Source organism: Petromyzon marinus, unplaced genomic scaffold (genome assembly GCF_048934315.1).
Source record: "Petromyzon marinus isolate PM22_M1 ecotype Great Lakes invasive population unplaced genomic scaffold, UKy_Petmar_22M1.pri1.0 PM_Scaffold_336, whole genome shotgun sequence".
NCBI classification, from domain to species: Eukaryota; Metazoa; Chordata; class Hyperoartia; order Petromyzontiformes; family Petromyzontidae; genus Petromyzon; species Petromyzon marinus.
The window spans coordinates 34,311-55,000 of NW_027423320.1; the positions used below are offsets into that span (position 1 = coordinate 34,311).

Here is a 20,690-nt window from a genome sequence, read left to right on the forward strand (position 1 = left end):
TGTGTGTGTATGTGTGTACACTGTGTGTATGTACACTGTGTGTGGGTATGTGTGTGTGTACACTGTGTGTGTGTCTGTGTGTGTGTCTGTGTGAGTCTCTGTGTGTGTCTATGTGTAGTGGTTAGCGCTACGCTGCGCTATGAACCTGGCGACCCGGGTTCGATTCCCGCTCACGGCCAACACCAGTGACGATTATCTGAACCGGTCCCGGGCCTCCCCTAGGTCGACTCAGCCTCAAATGAGTACCTGGTGCGGTGTGTAAACATTGCCACTAGGGAGACAAAGGCGGTCGGGCGTGGTGTTGGCCACCCACCCCTCGTGTACCGTTCCGGCCTTTATAGGTGCTCGCTAACAGCACTTGCCCCTACAGTCTGTTACAGGCTATATGGGGGATCTTTGTCTTTATCTTTGTGTGTGTATGTGTATGTATGTGTATGTATGTGTGTGTATGTATATGTGTGTGTGTGTATGTGTGTGTGTATGTGTGTCCGGCAAAACAACCCCCTACCTCCTCGCGGTGCCGGACGGGCAACTCTGTCGTGGACAGTGCTGTGGGGGGAGATCCAATTTTGATTGGCTCCTCCCCTCATGGCATATGTGTGTCCACCACAGGGGCTAAACGGGGGCTCTGGACGGGTGCGAGGGGCTGGTAACCCCTCCACCTTCAATTAATTACCACTAAACCACGAGTTAAACTGGAATATGTAACTAATAAGCTTGTGCCGGAGGCCCCGGGGGGCCAGGCGTCTATGACGTTTCCTGGCCAAACCCCAATTGGCGGAGCCAGCAGATTGAATCTCTACCCTCGGGGCTCCTCCAGAAACAACGAAAAGCCACTACGGATGGCCACGTGGAATGTTCGAACGCTCACTGTGGAGGAGAGGCTGCCACTCCTCTGTCGGGAGCTGGACCGGTACCGCCTGGATCTCTGTGGCATTCAGGAGGTCCGGTGGACCAGTTCTGGCTCCTGCCACCATGAGGGCTGGACAGTCCTCTACTCGGGGCAGCAGACTGCCAAACAACAGGGAGTGGCTCTTCTTTTGAACAAAAGAATGAAGGGGGCGTGGGAGCGTGGCGGTGAGGTGTGGGAAGCTGTAAGCCCCAGGCTACTTTGGGCTCGCCTACCCATCAACCGGAGGCGAGGAGTGGTGGTCGTGGTTACTTATGCCCCCACCGAAGACGAACATCCGTGGAGAGATGCAGGCAAAGCCGATGAGTCAGATGCCTTCTATGACCTGTCACAGGTGCTGGCTAAAGTGGCCCCTCGGGATAGAGTCATCTTGTTTTGGTTGACTTCAATGCCCGAGTTGGTCATGATGCTGGCACCTGGTCTGGAGTAATTGGAAGGCATGGGCCAGATCAGCTCAATAAGAATGGTAGGAGGCTGCTAGATTCTTGACAGCCCATGGGCTTGTAATTACCAACACGCTGTTCCGGCATCGGCGCATCCACACAACATCATGGATGCATGCCGGGTCCAAGCAAGAACATCTGCTGGACTACATAGTGACGGACCAGCGGATGCGAGCCCATGTCCTTGACACCAGGACCTACCGTGGAGCTGATGTGCCCTCTGACCATCGACTAGTCATCTGTAAGATGCGCCTGCCATTCTTCCACTCCGGTGGTGGGTGTACACCCAGGACCCCATTCCAACCCAAAGTGGCCTGGTCTCAGTTATCTGATGAAAGTTGCAAGCGAGAATTTCATCATCGCTTGCGGCTGGGATTGGCATCGTCCCCGACTCCTCCTGATGTCGAGGGTAAATGGGCGAGGTTTAGGACTGTCACTCATGCAGCTGCATTGACTGCTTTGGGTATGCGGTCCAGACCTCCCCAGAGACCCTGGTTGACAGAGGAGGTGTTCAGGATGGTTGAGAAAAAGCAACAGGCCCACTGTCATCGGCTACAGAATCCCACGTCAGAGAATGAGGAGGCTTATCGCAGCCTTCGCTTGCAGGTTCGGAGAGCCGTGAGGCGCTGCAAGGATGGGTGGTGGTCGCAGGTTGCTGAGGAGATGGAGTCTGCCTCAGTGGCCCGCGATCACAAATCTCTATTTAACTCCATCAAAAAAGTTACCTGCAGCGCCACACCTATTACCATCATTAGGGGAACAAACGGTGATCCAGTCTACGACCCCCAGGAACAGGTTTGCAGATTTGCTGAGCATTTCTGTGAGGTCCTGGAGGAGGGAAAATCCTTCAGCCAGGAAAACATCGTGGCACAAAGTGAGGATGACCCTGCTGAGGCTGTGGTGCCTCAAATATTGGAGGAAGAAGTCACCCCCTGTGAGTGGCTGGCTGAAGTGCCATCTGTTGAGGAAGTACTGAAGGCGATCCGGAGTCTGAGACCAGGAAAGGCAGCGGGCAGAGATGATCTCCCAAGCGAAATGCTGAGGGAGGGTGGCGTTTGTGCACGGACTGCCCTATATGACATCATAACAACAGTCTGGACCACTGGACGGGTTCCGCAGGATTGGAAGAATGTCCTGCGGTCCCCCTTTTAAAAAGGGGGACCGCACAGACTGTAACAACTACAGGGGCATCTCACTCCTCAGTGTGCCGGGAAAGGTCCTGGCAAGGATTATTCAGCATCGCCTTGCCAGGCACGCTGAGGAGAGGCTTGCGGAGCCCCAATGCGGTTTCAGGAAAGGGCGGTCCTGCACAGATGCCATATTTTCTGTCCGTCTGCTACAGCAGAGGTGTAGGGAATTTCAACAAGACCTACATCTCTGCTTTATTGACCTGGTCAAGGCCTATGATACCATCAGTAGGCCTGGGCTCTGGGTCGTTCTTCGTGCTTTTGGAGTACCTGACCCTCTGCTCACGATCATTAAGGACCTTCATGATGGTGAGCGGGCCCGGGTAAAACTACGTGGCAGGGAGTCAGAGCCATTCCCTGTACACCTTGGGGTGCGACAGGGATGTCCTCTGGCTCCCACATTATTTAACATCTATTTTGACCACGTAGTTCGTGAAGCCTTCAATAGCTGTACCGGGGGAATCTCCATATGGTACAGATGTAATGGGAGGCTGATCGATGCCCGGGTGCGGTCAAGGGATGGCTCCCTATTGGTCAACCACGTTATGTATGCTGATGATTTGGTAATAGCTGCTCAGTCAGAGGAGGAGTTGGAGACGCTGCTGCTGAGACTGGAGCGTGCCACTAAGAGGTGAGGCCTTACCATCAGCCCCACCAAAACTAAGCACCTGCCTGGGTATTTTGTACCATCGGACACTCCACCCCCACAACTCCCAATCGGTGATGGGGCAGTTGTGGAGAGAGTGGAGAGTTTCCCATACCTGGGTAGTGTGCTTATGACTGGCTCCAGTTTAACAGCAGAGGTCTCACTCCGAATCAGTCGAGCGGCAATATCTTTTCATCGGTTGCGTAACGCTGTGTGGAAGCTACCTGGTCTGTCGCTCCGCACTAAGCTTCAGGTTTTCTCGGCCACGGTCATTCCCTCCCTTCTCTACGCTTGCGAAACGTGGACACCCCTAATGGAACATCTTTGCCGGTTAGAAACATTTAGGCTGGCCTGCCTACGATCCATCCTGGGATTAACCAGACTGGATTGTGTGAGGAGCTCACAAATCCTTGAAAGATCTGGGCAAGGTCCCATCGGTGAGCTCCTCCGGCGGGCAAGGCTGCGATGGCTGGGTCATGTAGCCCGCATGCCCAGCCAACGCATGCCGAAACAGCTTTTGTTCGGCCGGATTGAGGGGGCTAAGCGGGCGCGGCACGGGCTAGAGACGAGATGGAGTGATGTGGTACAGGAGGACGTGGAGTTGAGTGGACTTGCCGATGACTGGTACCAGCGGTGTCAAGATCGACCTCTGTGGAGGAGGCTCGTGAAGGACGCTACTGGGCAGTTGGAGGTCGTCGCCCTCCAACAACAACGGAGGGCGGAGGAGCGACGCTCACAACAACGAGCAGAGCGCCGGGTAGCTAAAGCACAGCAGGTTGGCACAGTAGGGGGCACAGGTGGTGCATCAGCCAGTCATCTCAGTCAGTCGACCCGTGGCACCTGCTGGGTCTGCCCCGTGACCTCCTGCCAGCGGGCGTTCGACACTTCACGTGGCCTCAGGGTGCACATAGCCTGGCACAAGCGTCGTGGTGACGTCACCGCCACTTAGTGGCGAATGGCGGTTGTTGTTGTACATTGTGTGTCTGTGTGTGTGTGTACACTGTGTGTGTACACTGTGTGTGTGTCTGTGTGTGTGTAGTGTAGCAGGTAGCGCTACGCTGCGCTACGAATCCGGCGACCCGAGTATGATTCCCGCTCACGGCCAACACCACACACAGTGACGGCCTCCCCTAGGTCGACTCAGCCTCAAATGAGTAACCTGGTGCCATGGTGTAGTGGTGGTGGTGTAGTGGTGGTGTAGTGGTGGTGGTATATTGGTGGTGGTGTAGTGGTGGTGTAGTGGTGGTGGTGTCCTGGTGGTGGTGTAGTGGTGGTGGTGGTGTAGTGGTGGTGGTGTAGTGGTGGTGTAGTGGTGGTGGTGTCCTGGTGGTGGTGGTGTAGTGGTGGTGTAGTGGTGGTGGTGGTGTAGTGGTGGTGGTGGTGTAGTGGTGGTGGTGGTGCAGTGGTGGTGTAGTGGTGGTGGTGGTGTAGTAGTGGTGGTGTAGTAGTGGTGGTGTAGTGGTGTAGTGGTGGTGTAGTGGTGGTGGTGTAGTGGTGGTGGTGTAGTGGTGGTGGTGTAGTGGTGGTGGTGTAGTGGTGGTGGTGGTGTAGTGGTGGTGGTGGTGTAGTGGTGGTGGTGGTGGTGTAGTGGTGGTGTCGTGGTGGTGTAGTGGTGGTGGTGTAGTGGTGGTGGTGTGGTGGTGGTGTAGTGGTCGTGGTGTAGTGGTGGTGGTGTAGTGGTGGTGTAGTGGTGGTGGTGGTGTAGTGGTGGTGTAGTGGTGGTGGTGGTGTAGTGGTGGTGTAGTAAACATCGCTAGCATTGGGGGAGAGACAAAGACGGCCGGGCGTGGTGCTGCTGGGCCACCCACCCCCTCTGTGTGTGACCCACAGTGCCCCGGTAGCCTTCATAGACCCTGCTACTCGCTAGCACAGCACTTGCCCCTACAGCCTGTTACAGGCTACACGGGGGAGCTTTGTCTTTCGTGCGTGAGTACATGCGAGTGTGTGTATGAGTGAGTGAGTGTATGAGTGGGTGAGTGTATGAGTGAGTGAGTGTATGAGTGAGTGTATGGGTGAGTGTATGAGTGAGCGAGTGTATGAGTGAGTGTATGAGTGAGTGAGTGTATGAGTGAGTGAGTGTATGAGTGAGTAAGTGTATGAGTGAGTGTATGAGTGAGTGAGTGTATGAGTGAGTGTATGGGTGAGTGTATGAGTGAGCGAGTGTATGAGTGAGTGTATGAGTGAGCGTATGAGTGAGTGAGTGTATGAGTGAGTGAGTGTATGAGTGAGTAAGTGTATGAGTGAGTGTATGAGTGAGTGTATGAGTGAGTGAGTGTGTGAGTGAGTGAGTGTATGAGTGAGTGTATGAGTGAGTGAGTGTATGAGTGAGTGAGTGTATGAGTGAGTGAGTGTATGAGTGAGCGAGTGTATGAGTGAGTGTATGAGTGAGTGAGTGTGTGAGTGAGTGAGTGTATGAGTGAGTGTCTAAGTGAGTGTATGAGTGAGTGAGTGTATGAGTGAGTGGGTGAGTGGATGAGTGAGTGAGTGTATGAGTGAGTGGGTGAGTGTATGAGTGAGTGAGTGTATGAGTGAGTGAGTGTCTAAGTGAGTGTATGAGTGAGTGTATGAGTGAGTGTATGGGTGAGTGTATGAGTGAGTGAGTGTCTAAGTGAGTGTCACAGTGAGTGTCTAAGTGAGTGTCTAAGTGAGTGTCTAAGTGAGTGAGTGTCTAAGTGAGTGTCTAAGTGAGTAAGTGTCTAAGTGAGTGTCTAAGTGAGTGTCTAAGTGAGTGAGTGTCTAAGTGAGTGTCTAAGTGAGTGAGTGTCTATGTGAGTGTCTAAGTGAGTGTCTAAGTGAGTGAGTGTCTAAGTGAGTGTCTAAGTGAGTGAGTGTCTAAGTGAGTGTCTAAGTGAGTGTCTAAGTGAGTGAGTGTCTAAGTGAGTGTCTAAGTGAGTGTCTAAATGAGTGAGTGTCTAAGTGAGTGTCTAAGTGAGTGTCTAAGTGAGTGAGTGTCTAAGTGAGTGTCTAAGTGAGTGTCTAAGTGAGTGAGTGTCTAAGTGAGTGTCTAAGTGAGTGAGTGTCTAAGTGAGTGTCTAAGTGAGTGAGTGTCTAAGTGAGTGTCTAAGTGAGTGTCTAAGTGAGTGAGTGTCTAAGTGAGTGTCTAAGTGAGTGTCTAAGTGAGTGAGTGTCTAAGTGAGTGTCTAAGTGAGTGTCTAAGTGAGTGAGTGTCTAAGTGAGTGTCTAAGTGAGTGTCTAAGTGAGTGAGTGTCTAAGTGAGTGTCTAAGTGAGTGTCTAAGTGAGTGTCTAAGTGAGTGAGTGTCTAAGTGAGTGTCTAAGTGAGTGAGTGTCTAAGTGAATGTCTAAGTGAGTGTCTAAGTGAGTGTCTAAGTGAGTGAGTGTCTAAGTGAGTGTCTAAGTGAGTGTCTAAGTGAGTGAGTGTCTAAGTGAGTGAGTGTCTAAGTGAGTGTCTAAGTGAGTGTCTAAATGAGTGAGTGTCTAAGTGAGTGTCTAAGTGAGTGTCTAAGTGAGTGAGTGTCTAAGTGAGTGTCTAAGTGAGTGTCTAAGTGAGTGAGTGTCTAAGTGAGTGTCTAAGTGAGTGAGTGTCTAAGTGAGTGTCTAAGTGAGTGAGTGTCTAAGTGAGTGTCTAAGTGAGTGTCTAAGTGAGTGAGTGTCTAAGTGAGTGTCTAAGTGAGTGTCTAAGTGAGTGAGTGTCTAAGTGAGTGTCTAAGTGAGTGTCTAAGTGAGTGAGTGTCTAAGTGAGTGTCTAAGTGAGTGTCTAAGTGAGTGAGTGTCTAAGTGAGTGAGTGTCTAAGTGAGTGTCTAAGTGAGTGTCTAAGTGAGTGAGTGTCTAAGTGAGTGTCTAAGTGAGTGAGTGTCTAAGTGAATGTATAAGTGAGTGTCTAAGTGAGTGTCTAAGTGAGTGAGTGTCTAAGTGAGTGAGTGTCTAAGTGAGTGAGTGTCTAAGTGAGTGTCTAAGTGAGTGAGTGTCTAAGTGAGTGTCTAAGTGAGTGTCTAAGTGAGTGAGTGTCTAAGTGAGTGTCTAAGTGAGTGTCTAAGTGAGTGAGTGTCTAAGTGAGTGTCTAAGTGAGTGAGTGTCTAAGTGAGTGTCTAAGTGAGTGTCTAAGTGAGTGAGTGTCTAAGTGAGTGTCTAAGTGTCTAAGTGAGTGTCTAAGTGAGTGAGTGTCTAAGTGAGTGTCTAAGTGAGTGAGTGTCTAAGTGAGTGTCTAAGTGAGTGAGTGTCTAAGTGAGTGTCTAAGTGAGTGTCTAAGTGAGTGAGTGTCTAAGTGAGTGAGTATCTAAGTGTGTGTCTAAGTGAGTGTCTAAGTGAGTGTCTAAGTGAGTGAGTGTCTAAGTGAGTGTCTAAGTGAGTGTCTAAGTGAGTGAGTGTCTAAGTGAGTGTCTAAGTGAGTGAGTGTCTAAGTGAGTGAGTGTCTAAGTGAGTGTCTAAGTGAGTGAGTGTCTAAGTGAGTGAGTGTCTAAGTGAGTGTCTAAGTGAGTGAGTGTCTAAGTGAGTGTCTAAGTGAGTGAGTGTCTAAGTGAGTGTCTAAGTGAGTGAGTGTCTAAGTGAGTGTCTAAGTGAGTGTCTAAGTGAGTGAGTGTCTAAGTGAGTGAGTGTCTAAGTGAGTGTCTAAGTGAGTGTCTAAGTGAGTGAGTGTCTAAGTGAGTGTCTAAGTGAGTGTCTAAGTGAGTGTCTAAGTGAGTGAGTGTCTAAGTGAGTGAGTGTCTAAGTGAGTGTCTAAGTGAGTGTCTAAGTGAGTGTCTAAGTGAGTGAGTGTCTAAGTGAGTGAGTGTCTAAGTGAGTGAGTGTCTAAGTGAGTGTCTAAGTGAGTGAGTGTCTAAGTGAGTGTCTAAGTGAGTGTCTAAGTGAGTGAGTGTCTAAGTGAGTGTCTAAGTGAGTGAGTGTCTAAGTGAGTGAGTGTCTAAGTGAATGAGTGTCTAAGTGAGTGTCTAAGTGAGTGTCTAAGTGAGTGAGTGTCTAAGTGAGTGAGTGTCTAAGTGAGTGAGTGTCTAAGTGAGTGTCTAAGTGAGTGAGTGTCTAAGTGAGTGTCTAAGTGAGTGTCTAAGTGAGTGTCTAAGTGAGTGAGTGTCTAAGTGAGTGTCTAAGTGAGTGAGTGTCTAAGTGAGTGAGTGTCTAAGTGAGTGAGTGTCTAAGTGAGTGTCTAAGTGAGTGTCTAAGTGAGTGAGTGTCTAAGTGAGTGAGTGTCTAAGTGAGTGTCTAAGTGAGTGTCTAAGTGAGTGAGTGTCTAAGTGAGTGTCTAAGTGAGTGAGTGTCTAAGTGAGTGAGTGTCTAAGTGAGTGTCTAAGTGAGTGAGTGTCTAAGTGAGTGTCTAAGTGAGTGTCTAAGTGAGTGAGTGTCTAAGTGAGTGTCTAAGTGAGTGAGTGTCTAAGTGAGTGTCTAAGTGAGTGTCTAAGTGAGTGAGTGTCTAAGTGAGTGTCTAAGTGAGTGAGTGAGTGTCTAAGTGAGTGAGTGAGTGTCTAAGTGAGTGTCTAAGTGAGTGTCTAAGTGAGTGTCTAAGTGAGTGAGTGTCTAAGTGAGTGAGTGTCTAAGTGAGTGTCTAAGTGAGTGAGTGAGTGTCTAAGTGAGTGAGTGAGTGTCTAAGTGAGTGTCTAAGTGAGTGTCTAAGTGAGTGTCTAAGTGAGTGAGTGTCTAAGTGAGTGTCTAAGTGAGTGAGTGAGTGTCTAAGTGAGTGAGTGAGTGTCTAAGTGAGTGTCTAAGTGAGTGTCTAAGTGAGTGTCTAAGTGAGTGAGTGTCTAAGTGAGTGAGTGTCTAAGTGAGTGAGTGTCTAAGTGAGTGAGTGTCTAAGTGAGTGTCTAAGTGAGTGAGTGTCTAAGTGAGTGTCTAAGTGAGTGTCTAAGTGAGTGTCTAAGTGAGTGAGTGTCTAAGTGAGTGTCTAAGTGAGTGAGTGTCTAAGTGAGTGTCTAAGTGAGTGTCTAAGTGAGTGAGTGTCTAAGTGAGTGTCTAAGTGAGTGAGTGAGTGTCTAAGTGAGTGAGTGAGTGTCTAAGTGAGTGTCTAAGTGAGTGTCTAAGTGAGTGTCTAAGTGAGTGAGTGTCTAAGTGAGTGAGTGTCTAAGTGAGTGTCTAAGTGAGTGAGTGAGTGTCTAAGTGAGTGAGTGAGTGTCTAAGTGAGTGTCTAAGTGAGTGTCTAAGTGAGTGTCTAAGTGAGTGAGTGTCTAAGTGAGTGTCTAAGTGAGTGAGTGAGTGTCTAAGTGAGTGAGTGAGTGTCTAAGTGAGTGTCTAAGTGAGTGTCTAAGTGAGTGTCTAAGTGAGTGAGTGTCTAAGTGAGTGTCTAAGTGAGTGAGTGAGTGTCTAAGTGAGTGAGTGAGTGTCTAAGTGAGTGTCTAAGTGAGTGTCTAAGTGAGTGTCTAAGTGAGTGAGTGTCTAAGTGAGTGAGTGTCTAAGTGAGTGAGTGTCTAAGTGAGTGAGTGTCTAAGTGAGTGAGTGTCTAAGTGAGTGTCTAAGTGAGTGAGTGTCTAAGTGAGTGTCTAAGTGAGTGTCTAAGTGAGTGTCTAAGTGAGTGAGTGTCTAAGTGAGTGTCTAAGTGAGTGTCTAAGTGAGTGTCTAAGTGAGTGTCTAAGTGAGTGAGTGTCTAAGTGAGTGTCTAAGTGAGTGAGTGTCTAAGTGAGTGTCTAAGTGAGTGTCTAAGTGAGTGAGTGTCTAAGTGAGTGTCTAAGTGAGTGAGTGTCTAAGTGAGTGTCTAAGTGAGTGAGTGTCTAAGTGAGTGTCTAAGTGAGTGTCTAAGTGAGTGTCTAAGTGAGTGAGTGTCTAAGTAAGTGAGTGTCTAAGTGAGTGTCTAAGTGAGTGTCTAAGTAAGTGAGTGTCTAAGTGAGTGTCTAAGTGAGTGAGTGTCTAAGTGAGTGTCTAAGTGAGTGAGTGTCTAAGTGAGTGTCTAAGTGAGTGTCTAAGTGAGTGAGTGTCTAAGTGAGTGTCTAAGTGAGTGAGTGTCTAAGTGAGTGTCTAAGTGAGTGAGTGTCTAAGTGAGTGTCTAAGTGAGTGTCTAAGTGAGTGTCTAAGTGAGTGAGTGTCTAAGTGAGTGTCTAAGTGAGTGTCTAAGTGAGTGAGTGTCTAAGTGAGTGTCTAAGTGAGTGTCTAAGTGAGTGAGTGTCTAAGTGAGTGTCTAAGTGAGTGTCTAAGTGAGTGAGTGTCTAAGTGAGTGTCTAAGTGAGTGTCTAAGTGAGTGTCTAAGTGAGTGAGTGTCTAAGTGAGTGTCTAAGTGAGTGTCTAAGTGAGTGTCTAAGTGAGTGAGTGTCTAAGTGAGTGTCTAAGTGAGTGAGTGTCTAAGTGAGTGTCTAAGTGAGTGTCTAAGTGAGTGTCTAAGTGAGTGAGTGTCTAAGTGAGTGTCTAAGTGAGTGAGTGTCTAAGTGAGTGTCTAAGTGAGTGTCTAAGTGAGTGTCTAAGTGAGTGAGTGTCTAAGTGAGTGTCTAAGTGAGTGTCTAAGTGAGTGTCTAAGTGAGTGTCTAAGTGAGTGTCTAAGTGAGTGAGTGTCTAAGTGAGTGTCTAAGTGAGTGAGTGTCTAAGTGAGTGTCTAAGTGAGTGTCTAAGTGAGTGTCTAAGTGAGTGAGTGTCTAAGTGAGTGTCTAAGTGAGTGTCTAAGTGAGTGTCTAAGTGAGTGTCTAAGTGAGTGAGTGTCTAAGTGAGTGTCTAAGTGAGTGTCTAAGTGAGTGTCTAAGTGAGTGAGTGTCTAAGTGAGTGTCTAAGTGAGTGAGTGTCTAAGTGAGTGTCTAAGTGAGTGTCTAAGTGAGTGTCTAAGTGAGTGTCTAAGTGAGTGTCTAAGTGAGTGAGTGTCTAAGTGAGTGTCTAAGTGAGTGTCTAAGTGAGTGTCTAAGTGAGTGTCTAAGTGAGTGTCTAAGTGAGTGAGTGTCTAAGTGAGTGTCTAAGTGAGTGTCTAAGTGAGTGAGTGTCTAAGTGAGTGTCTAAGTGAGTGTCTAAGTGAGTGTCTAAGTGAGTGTCTAAGTGAGTGTCTAAGTAAGTGAGTGTCTAAGTGAGTGTCTAAGTGAGTGTCTAAGTGAGTGAGTGTCTAAGTGAGTGTCTAAGTGAGTGTCTAAGTGAGTGAGTGTCTAAGTGAGTGAGTGTCTAAGTGAGTGTCTAAGTGAGTGTCTAAGTGAGTGAGTGTCTAAGTGAGTGTCTAAGTGAGTGAGTGTCTAAGTGAATGTATAAGTGAGTGTCTAAGTGAGTGTCTAAGTGAGTGAGTGTCTAAGTGAGTGTCTAAGTGAGTGTCTAAGTGAGTGTCTAAGTGAGTGTCTAAGTGAGTGAGTGTCTAAGTGAGTGTCTAAGTGAGTGTCTAAGTGAGTGTCTAAGTGGATTCTGTTCCTTCACCTTCGCCAGCAGTGGCTGAGCAAAGCGCCGGATTAGAGGGGGGGGGGGTTGGTGGGTGGGTGGGTGGGGGGTTGGTGGTGGGTGGGGGTTGGTGGTGGGTGGGGGGTTGGTGGTGGGTGGGGGTTGGTGGTGGGTGGGGGTTGGTGGTGGGGGGTGGTGGTGGGGGGGGAGGGGAAGTGGCGGCGGCGGCGGCGGTGGCGGCGGCGCCCAGGCGGGGAGGGGGGAGGGGGTGAGGGGGGAGGGGGTGAGGGGGGAGGGGTGAGAGGGGGAGGGGTGAGGGTTAGAGAGGAAGGGGGCAGAGTGAGTGGGGGGGAGAGTTGGGGGGAGGGGCGAGTGAGGGGTGGGGGAGGGGCGAGTGAGGGGTGGGGGAGGGGCGAGTGAGGGGTGGGGGAGGGGCGAGTGGGGGTGGGGGAGGGGCGAGTGGGGGTGGGGGAGGGGCGAGTGTGTGGGTGGTGGTGGTGGTGGTGGGGCGGGGTAGGGAGGGGAGTGGGGGGGGGGTCTCGGCTGAACTTAGAAGTGGGGGAGGGGTGAGGGGGTGAGGGGGGGAGGGGTGAGGGGGGAGGGGTGAGGGGGGAGGGGTGAGGGGGGGAGGCTGGACTCAGAGACGCCGGGGAGAGAGAGACTCACACAGAGAGAGAGAGGCAGAGAGAGACACAGAGAGAGACTCACACAGAGAGAGAGAGAGGCAGAGAGAGAGACACAGAGAGAGACTCACACAGAGAGAGACTCACACAGAGAGAGAGGCAGAGGGAAACACAGAGAGAGACTCACACAGAGAGAGAGAGGCAGAGAGAGACACAGAGAGAGACTCACACAGAGAGAGAGAGAGAGGCAGAGAGAGAGACACAGAGAGAGACTCACACAGAGAGAGACTCACACAGAGAGAGAGGCAGAGGGAAACACAGAGAGAGACTCACACAGAGAGAGAGGCAGAGAGAGACTCACACAGAGAGAGAGAGAGGCAGAGAGAGACACAGAGAGAGACTCGCACAGAGAGAGAGAGGCAGAGAGAGAGACACAGAGAAAGACTCGCACAGAGAGAGAGGCAGAGAGAGAGACTCACACAGAGAGAGAGAGGCAGAGAGAGACACAGAGAGAGACTCACAGAGAGAGACTCACACAGAGAGAGAGGCAGAGAGAGACTCACACAGAGAGAGAGAGGCAGAGAGAGACACAGAGAGAGACTCGCACAGAGAGAGACACAGAGAGAGAGACTCACACAGAGAGAGAGGCAGAGAGAGACTCACACAGAGAGAGAGAGAGAGGCAGAGAGAGACACAGAGAGAGACTCACACAGAGGGAGAGAGGCAGAGAGAGACACAGAGAGAGACTCACACAGAGGGAGAGAGGCAGAGAGAGACTCACACAGAGAGAGAGAGGCAGAGAGAGACACAGAGAGAGAGACTCACACAGAGGGAAACACAGAGAGAGAGCAAGAGAGAGACACAGAGAGAGAGGCAGAGAGAGACTCACAGAGAGAGAGAGACAGAGAGAGAAGACAGAGAGACACGCAGAGAGAGAGAGACACACACACACAGAGAGAGAGACTCACACAGAGAGAGACTCACACAGAGAGAGACTCACTCAGAGGGAAACACAGAGAGAGAGGCAGAGAGAGACAGAGAGAGAGAGAGACAGAGAGACACACAGAGAGAGACAGAGACAGAGAGATAGGCAGAGAGAGACTCACACAGAGAGAGACACAGAGAGAGAGACACACAGAGAGACAGAGAGACAGAGGGAGAGACAGAGAGACACACAGAGAGAGAGACAGAGAGAGACTCGCACAGAGAGAGACTCACACAGAGAGAGACACAGAGAGAGACACACACAGAGAGACAGAGAGACAGAGGGAGAGACAGAGAGACACACAGAGAGAGAGACAGAGAGAGACTCGCACAGAGAGAGACTCACACAGAGAGAGACACAGAGAGACAGAGAGACACAGAGAGAGAGAGACAGAGAGAGACTCGCACAGAGAGAGACTCACAGAGAGAGAGACTCACAGAGAGAGAGAGGCAGAGAGAGACTCACACAGAGAGAGAGACAGAGACACAGAGACACACAGAGAGACACAGAGACAGAGAGAGACACACAGAGACACAGAGAGAGAGAGAGAGACAGAGAGAGCGAGGCAGAGAGAGAGACTCACACAGAGAGAGACTCACACAGAGAGAAACACAGAGAGAGAGAGAGAGGCAGAGAGAGACTCACACAGAGAGAGACACAGAGAGAGACAGAGACAGAGAGACATAGAGAGAGAGACAGAGACAGAGAGACACACAGAGAGAAACACAAAGAGAGGCAGAGAGAGACTCACACAGAGAGAGACACAGACAGAGACACAGAGGGAGAGACAGAGAGACACACAGAGAGAGACACAGACAGAGACACAGACAGAGACACAGAGAGACACACAGACAGAGACAGAGAGACACAGAGAGAGAGACAGAGACACAGAGAGAGACACAGAGAAAGACAGAAACAGAGAGACACAGAGAGAGAGACAGAGTAGATATTTTGGGAGCGTTAACAGCAGCGGGTCCTGGTGGAGAGTAGAGAGTAGAGAGTCACTAGAGAGTAGAGAGTCACTAGAGAGTCACTAGAGAGTCACTAGAGAGTAGAGAGTCACTAGAGAGTAGAGAGTTACTAGAGAGTCACTAGAGAGTAGAGAGTTACTAGAGAGTAGAGAGTCACTAGAGAGTCACTAGAGAGTAGAGAGTTACTAGAGAGTAGAGAGTCACTAGAGAGTCACTAGAGAGTCACTAGAGAGTAGAGAGTCACTAGAGAGTAGAGAGTCACTAGAGAGTCACTAGAGAGTAGAGAGTTACTAGAGAGTAGAGAGTCACTAGAGAGTAGAGAGTCACTAGAGAGTCACTAGAGAGTAGAGAGTTACTAGAGAGTAGAGAGTCACTAGAGAGTAGAGAGTCACTAGAGAGTCACTAGAGAGTCACTAGAGAGTAGAGAGTCACTAGAGAGTAGAGAGTCACTAGAGAGTCACTAGAGAGTCACTAGAGAGTAGAGAGTCACTAGAGAGTCACTAGAGAGTCACTAGAGAGTAGAGTAGAGAGTCACTAGAGAGTAGAGTAGAGAGTCACTAGAGAGTAGAGAGTCACTAGAGAGTCACTAGAGAGTCACTAGAGAGTAGAGAGTCACTAGAGAGTCACTAGAGAGTAGAGAGTCACTAGAGAGTCACTAGAGAGTAGAGAGTCACTAGAGAGTCACTAGAGAGTAGAGAGTCACTATAGAGTAGAGAGTCACTAGAGAGTAGAGAGTCACTAGAGAGTCACTAGAGAGTCACTAGAGAGTAGAGAGTCACTAGAGAGTAGAGAGTCACTAGAGAGTCACTAGAGAGTAGAGAGTCACTAGAGAGTCACTAGAGAGTAGAGAGTCACTAGAGAGTCACTAGAGAGTAGAGAGTCACTAGAGAGTCACTAGAGAGTAGAGAGTCACTAGAGAGTCACTAGAGAGTAGAGAGTCACTAGAGAGTCACTAGAGAGTAGAGAGTCTCTAGAGAGTCTCTAGAGAGTCACTAGAGAGTAGAGTAGAGAGTCACTAGAGAGTAGAGTAGAGAGTCACTAGAGAGTCACTAGATAGTCACTAGAGAGTCACTAGAGAGTCACTAGAGAGTAGAGAGTCACTAGAGAGTCGAGAGTCACTAGAGAGTAGAGAGTCACTAGAGAGTAGAGAGTCACTAGAGAGTAGAGAGTCACTAGAGAGTAGAGAGTCACTAGAGAGTCACTAGAGAGTAGAGAGTCACTAGAGAGTAGAGAGTCACTAGAGAGTCACTAGAGAGTAGAGTAGAGAGTCACTAGAGAGTAGAGTAGAGAGTCACTAGAGAGTAGAGTAGAGAGTCACTAGAGAGTAGAGAGTCACTAGAGAGTAGAGAGTCACTAGAGAGTAGAGAGTCACTAGAGAGTCACTAGAGAGTAGAGAGTCACTAGAGAGTCACTAGAGAGTAGAGCGTCACTAGAGAGTAGAGAGTCACTAGAGAGTAGAGAGTCACTAGATAGTCACTAGAGAGTCACTAGAGAGTCACTAGAGAGTAGAGAGTCACTAGAGAGTAGATAGTCACTAGAGAGTCACTAGAGAGTCACTAGAGAGTAGAGAGTCACTAGAGAGTAGAGAGTCACTAGAGAGTCACTAGAGAGTAGAGAGTAGAGAGTCACTAGAGAGTCACAGAGAGTAGAGAGTCACTAGAGAGTCACAGAGAGTAGAGAGTCACTAGAGAGTCACTAGAGAGTAGAGAGTCACTAGAGAGTAGAGAGTCACTAGAGAGTAGTCACTAGAGAGTCACTAGAGAGTAGAGAGTCACTAGAGAGTAGAGAGTCACTAGAGAGTCACTAGAGAGTAGAGAGTCACTAGAGAGTAGAGTCACTAGAGAGTAGAGAGTCACTAGAGAGTCACTAGAGAGTAGAGAGTCACTAGAGAGTAGAGAGTCACTAGGGAGTAGAGAGTAGAGAGTCACTAGAGAGTAGAGAGTCACTAGAGAGTCACTAGAGAGTCACTAGAGAGTCACTAGAGAGTAGAGAGTCACTAGAGAGTAGAGAGTCACTAGAGAGTAGAGAGTCACTAGGGAGTCACTAGAGAGTAGGGAGTAGAGAGTCACTAGAGAGTAGAGAGTCACTAGAGAGTAGAGAGTCACTAGAGAGTAGAGAGTCACCAGAGAGTCACTAGAGAGTCACTAGAGAGTAGAGAGTCACTAGAGAGTCACTAGAGAGTCACTAGAGAGTAGAGAGTCACTAGAGAGTCACTAGAGAGTCACTAGAGAGTAGAGAGTCACTAGAGAGTAGAGAGTCACTAGAGAGTCACTAGAGAGTAGAGAGTCACTAGAGAGTCACTAGAGAGTAGAGAGTCACTAGAGAGTCACTAGAGAGTCACAGAGAGTAGAGAGTAGAGAGTCACTAGAGAGTCATAGAGAGTAGAGAGTCACTAGAGAGTCACAGAGAGTAGAGAGTCGATGGAGTCTTCTTCTGCTGCTTCTTCAGTGGCCACCAGCGGTACTGAACCTCTGCTGGGAGTCGCCCTACCTGGGGGAGAGGTCCAGGTAGGAAAAACACTCTCCCTTAACTCTCCCTTAACTCTCCCTTAACTCTCCCTTAACTCTCCCTCAACTCTCCCTTAACTCTCCCTTAACTCTCCCTTAACTCTCCCTCAACTCTCCCTCAACTCTCCCTTAACTCTCCACTTAACTCTCCACTTAACTCTCCCTTAACTCTCCACTTAACTCTCCCTTAACTCTCCCTTAACTCTCCCTCAACTCTCCCTCAACTCTCCCTTAACTCTCCACTTAACTCTCCACTTAACTCTCCCTTAACTCTCCCTTAACTCTCCCTTAACTCTCCCTTAACTCTCCCTCAACTCTCCCTCAACTCTCCCTTAACTCTCCCTTAGCTCTCCCTTAACTCCTCCCTTAACTCTCCCTTAACTCTCCCTTAACTCTCCCTTAACTCTCCCTTAACTCTCCCTCAACTCTCCCTCAACTCTCCCTTAACTCTCCACTTAACTCTCCACTTAACTCTCCCTTAACTCTCCCTTAACTCTCCCTCAACTCTCCCTCAACTCTCCCTTAACTCTCCACTTAACTCTCCACTTAACTCTCCCTTAACTCTCCACTTAACTCTCCCTTAACTCTCCCTTAACTCTCCCTCAACTCTCCCTCAACTCTCCCTTAACTCTCCACTTAACTCTCCCTTAACTCTCCCTTAACTCTCCCTTAGCTCTCCCTTAACTCTCCCTTAACTCTCCCTTAACTCTCCCTTAACTCTCCCTTAACTCTCCCTTAGCTCTCCCTTAACTCTCCCTTAGCTCTCCCTTAACTCTCCCTTAACTCTCCCTTAACTCTCCCTTAACTCTCCCTTAACTCTCCACTTAACTCTCCCTTAACTCTCCCTTAACGCTCCCTTAACTCTCCCTTAAATCTCCCTTAACTCTCCCTTAACTCTCCACTTAACTCTCCCTTAACTCTCCCTTAACTCTCTCTTAACTCTCTCTTAACTCTCCCTTAGCTCTCCCTTAACTCTCCCTTAACTCTCCCTTAACTCTCCACTTAACTCTCCCTTAACTCTCCACTTAACTCTCCCTTAACTCTCCCTTAACTCTCCCTTAACTCTCCCTTAAATCTCCCTTAACTCTCCCTTAACTCTCCACTTAACTCTCCCTTAACTCTCCCTTAACTCTCCCTTAACTCTCCCTTAACTCTCCCTGAACTCTCCCTTAACTCTCCCTTAACTCTCTCTTAATTATCTCTTAACTCTCCACTTAACTCTCCCTTAACTCTCCCTTAACTCTCCCTTAACTCTCCACTTAACTCTCCCTTAACTCTCCCTTAACTCTCCCTTAACTCTCCCTTAGCTCTCCCTTAACTCTCCCTTAACTCTCCCTTAACTCTCCCTTAATTCTCCCTTAACTCTCCCTTAACTCTCTCTTAACTCTCTCTTAACTCTCCCTTAACTCTCTCTTAGCTCTCCCTTAGCTCTCCCTTAACTCTCCCTTAACTCTCCCTTAACTCTCCCTCAACTCTCCCTTAGCTCTCCCTTAACTCTCCCTTAACTCTCCCTTAACTCTCCCTTAGCTCTCCCTTAGCTCTCCCTTAACTCTCTCTTAGCTCTCCCTTAGCTCTCCCTTAACTCTCCCTTAGCTCTCCCTTAACTCTCCCTTAACTCTCCCTTAACTCTCCCTTAGCTCACCCTTAACTCTCCCTTAACTCTCTCTTAACTCTCTCTCTTAATTCTCCCTTAACTCTCTCTTAACTCTCCCTTAACTCTCTCTTAACTCTCCCTTAGCTCTCCATTAACTCTCCCTTAACTCTCTCTTAACTCTCCCTTAACTCTCCCTTAACTCTCCCTTAACTCTCTCTTAATTATCTCTCTTAATTCTCCCTTAACTCTCTCTTAACTCTCCCTTAACTCTCTCTTAACTCTCCCTTAGCTCTCCATTAACTCTCCCTTAACTCTCCCTTAACTCTCCCTTAACTCTCCCTTAACTCTCCCTTAACTCTCTCTTAACTCTCCCTTAACTCTCTCTTAACTCTCCCTTAGCTCTCCATTAACTCTCCCTTAACTCTCTCTTAACTCTCCCTTAACTCTCCCTTAACTCTCCCTTAACTCTCTCTTAATTATCTCTCTTAATTCTCCCTTAACTCTCTCTTAACTCTCCCTTAACTCTCTCTTAACTCTCCCTTAGCTCTCCATTAACTCTCCCTTAACTCTCCCTTAACTCTCCCTTAACTCTCCCTTAACTCTCCCTCTTAACTCTCCCTTAACTCTCCCTTAACTCTCCCTTAACTGTCTCTTAATTATCTCTTAACTCTCCCTTAATTCTCCCTTAACTCTCTCTTAACTCTCCCTTAACTCTCCCTTACCTCTCCCCTAACTCTCCCCTAACTCTCCCTTAACTCTCCCTTAACTCTCCCTTAACTCTCCCTTACCTCTCCCCTAACTCTCCCCTAACTCTCCCTTAACTCTCCCTTAACTCTCCCTTAACTCTCCCTTAACTCTCCCTTAACTCTCCCTTAGCTCTCCCTTAACTCTCCCTTAACTCTCCCTTAACTCTCTCTTAACTCTCTCTTAACTCTCCACTTAACTCTCCCTTAACTCTCCACTTAACTCTCCCTTAACTCTCCCTTAACTCTCCACTTAACTCTCCCTTAACTCTCCCTTAACTCTCCCTTAACTCTCCCTTAACTCTCCCTTAGCTCTCCCTTAACTCTCCCTTAACTCTCCCTTAACTCTCCCTTAACTCTCTCTTAACTCTCTCTTAACTCTCCACTTAACTCTCCCTTAACTCTCCACTTAACTCTCCCTTAACTCTCCCTTAACTCTCTCTTAACTCTCCCTTAACTCTCCCTTAACTCTCTGAGTGAGTGGCACCCCTAGGGGACACCCCCAGTGACAGCTGTCCCTGTGTGTGTCTGCTGCTTCTGTGTGGTGCTGTAGCCTAGGGGGCACCCCCAGTGGCAGCTGTCCCTGTGTGTGAGTCTGCTGCTGTGTGATGCTGTAGCCTAGGGAGCACCCCCAGTGACAGCTGTCCCTGTGTGTGAGTCTGCTGCTGTGTGATGCTGTAGCCTAGGGAGCACCCCCAGTGACAGCTGTCCCTGTGTGTGAGTGATGCTGTAGCCTAGGGGGACACCCCCAGTGACAGCTGTCCCTGTGTGTGAGTGGTGCTGTAGCCTAGGGGACACCCCCAGTGACAGCTGTCCCTGTGTGTGAGTGTCTGTAGCCTAGGGGGACACCCCCAGCGACAGCTGTCCCTGTGTGTGAGTGTCTGTAGCCTAGGGGACACCCCCAGTGACAGCTGTCCCTGTGTGTGAGTGTCTGTAGCCTAGGGGACACCCCCAGTGACAGCTGTCCCTGTGTGTGAGTGTCTGTAGCCTAGGGGACACCCCCAGTGACAGCTGTCCCTGTGTGTGAGTCTGCTGTGTGGTGCTGTAGCCTAGAGGACACCCCCAGTGACAGCTGTCCCTGTGTGTGAGTGTCTGTAGCCTAGGGGGACACCCCCAGTGACAGCTGTCCCTGTGTGTGAGTCTGTAGCCTAGGGGACACCCCCAGCGACAGCTGTCCCTGTGTGTGAGTCTGTAGCCTAGGGGACACCCCCAGCGACAGCTGTCCCTGTGTGTGAGTGTCTGTAGCCTAGGGGGACACCCCCAGTGACAGCTGTCCCTGTGTGTGAGTCTGCTGTGTGGTGCTGTAGCCTAGGGGGACACCCCCAGCGACAGCTGTCCCTGTGTGTGAGTGTCTGTAGCCTAGGGGACACCCCCAGTGACAGCTGTCCCTGTGTGTGAGTGTCTGTAGCCTAGGGGGACACCCCCAGTGACAGCTGTCCCTGTGTGTGAGTCTGTAGCCTAGGGGGACACCCCCAGTGACAGCTGTCCCTGTGTGTGAGTGTCTGTAGCCTAGGGGACACCCCCAGTGACAGCTGTCCCTGTGTGTGAGTGTCTGTAGCCTAGGGGACACCCCCAGTGACAGCTGTCCCTGTGTGTGAGTCTGTAGCCTAGGGGACACCCCCAGCGACAGCTGTCCCTGTGTGTGAGTCTGCTGTGTGGTGCTGTAGCCTAGAGGACACCCCCAGTGACAGCTGTCCCTGTGTGTGAGTGTCTGTAGCCTAGGGGGACACCCCCAGTGACAGCTGTCCCTGTGTGTGAGTCTGTAGCCTAGGGGGACACCCCCAGCGACAGCTGTCCCTGTGTGTGAGTCTGTAGCCTAGGGGACACCCCCAGCGACAGCTGTCCCTGTGTGTGAGTCTGCTGTG

General features: G+C 49.5%; 1 protein-coding gene across 2 annotated transcripts in view; it reads left to right on the forward strand.

Annotated features, from left to right (window-relative positions):
- Positions 1-14,042: 14,042 nt before the first annotated feature.
- The window catches only part of LOC116937209 (uncharacterized), a 44,777-nt gene continuing 38,129 nt past the window's right edge, over positions 14,043-20,690 (forward strand). For both annotated transcript variants that reach the window (XR_012940604.1, XM_076064138.1), the window contains exon 1: positions 14,043-16,488. Coding sequence is in view for 1 of the 2 variants with exons in the window: in XM_076064138.1 (XP_075920253.1) it covers positions 16,402-16,488 (87 nt within the window). In the remaining variant the exon portion in view is untranslated. The remainder of the gene's footprint in view (positions 16,489-20,690) is intronic.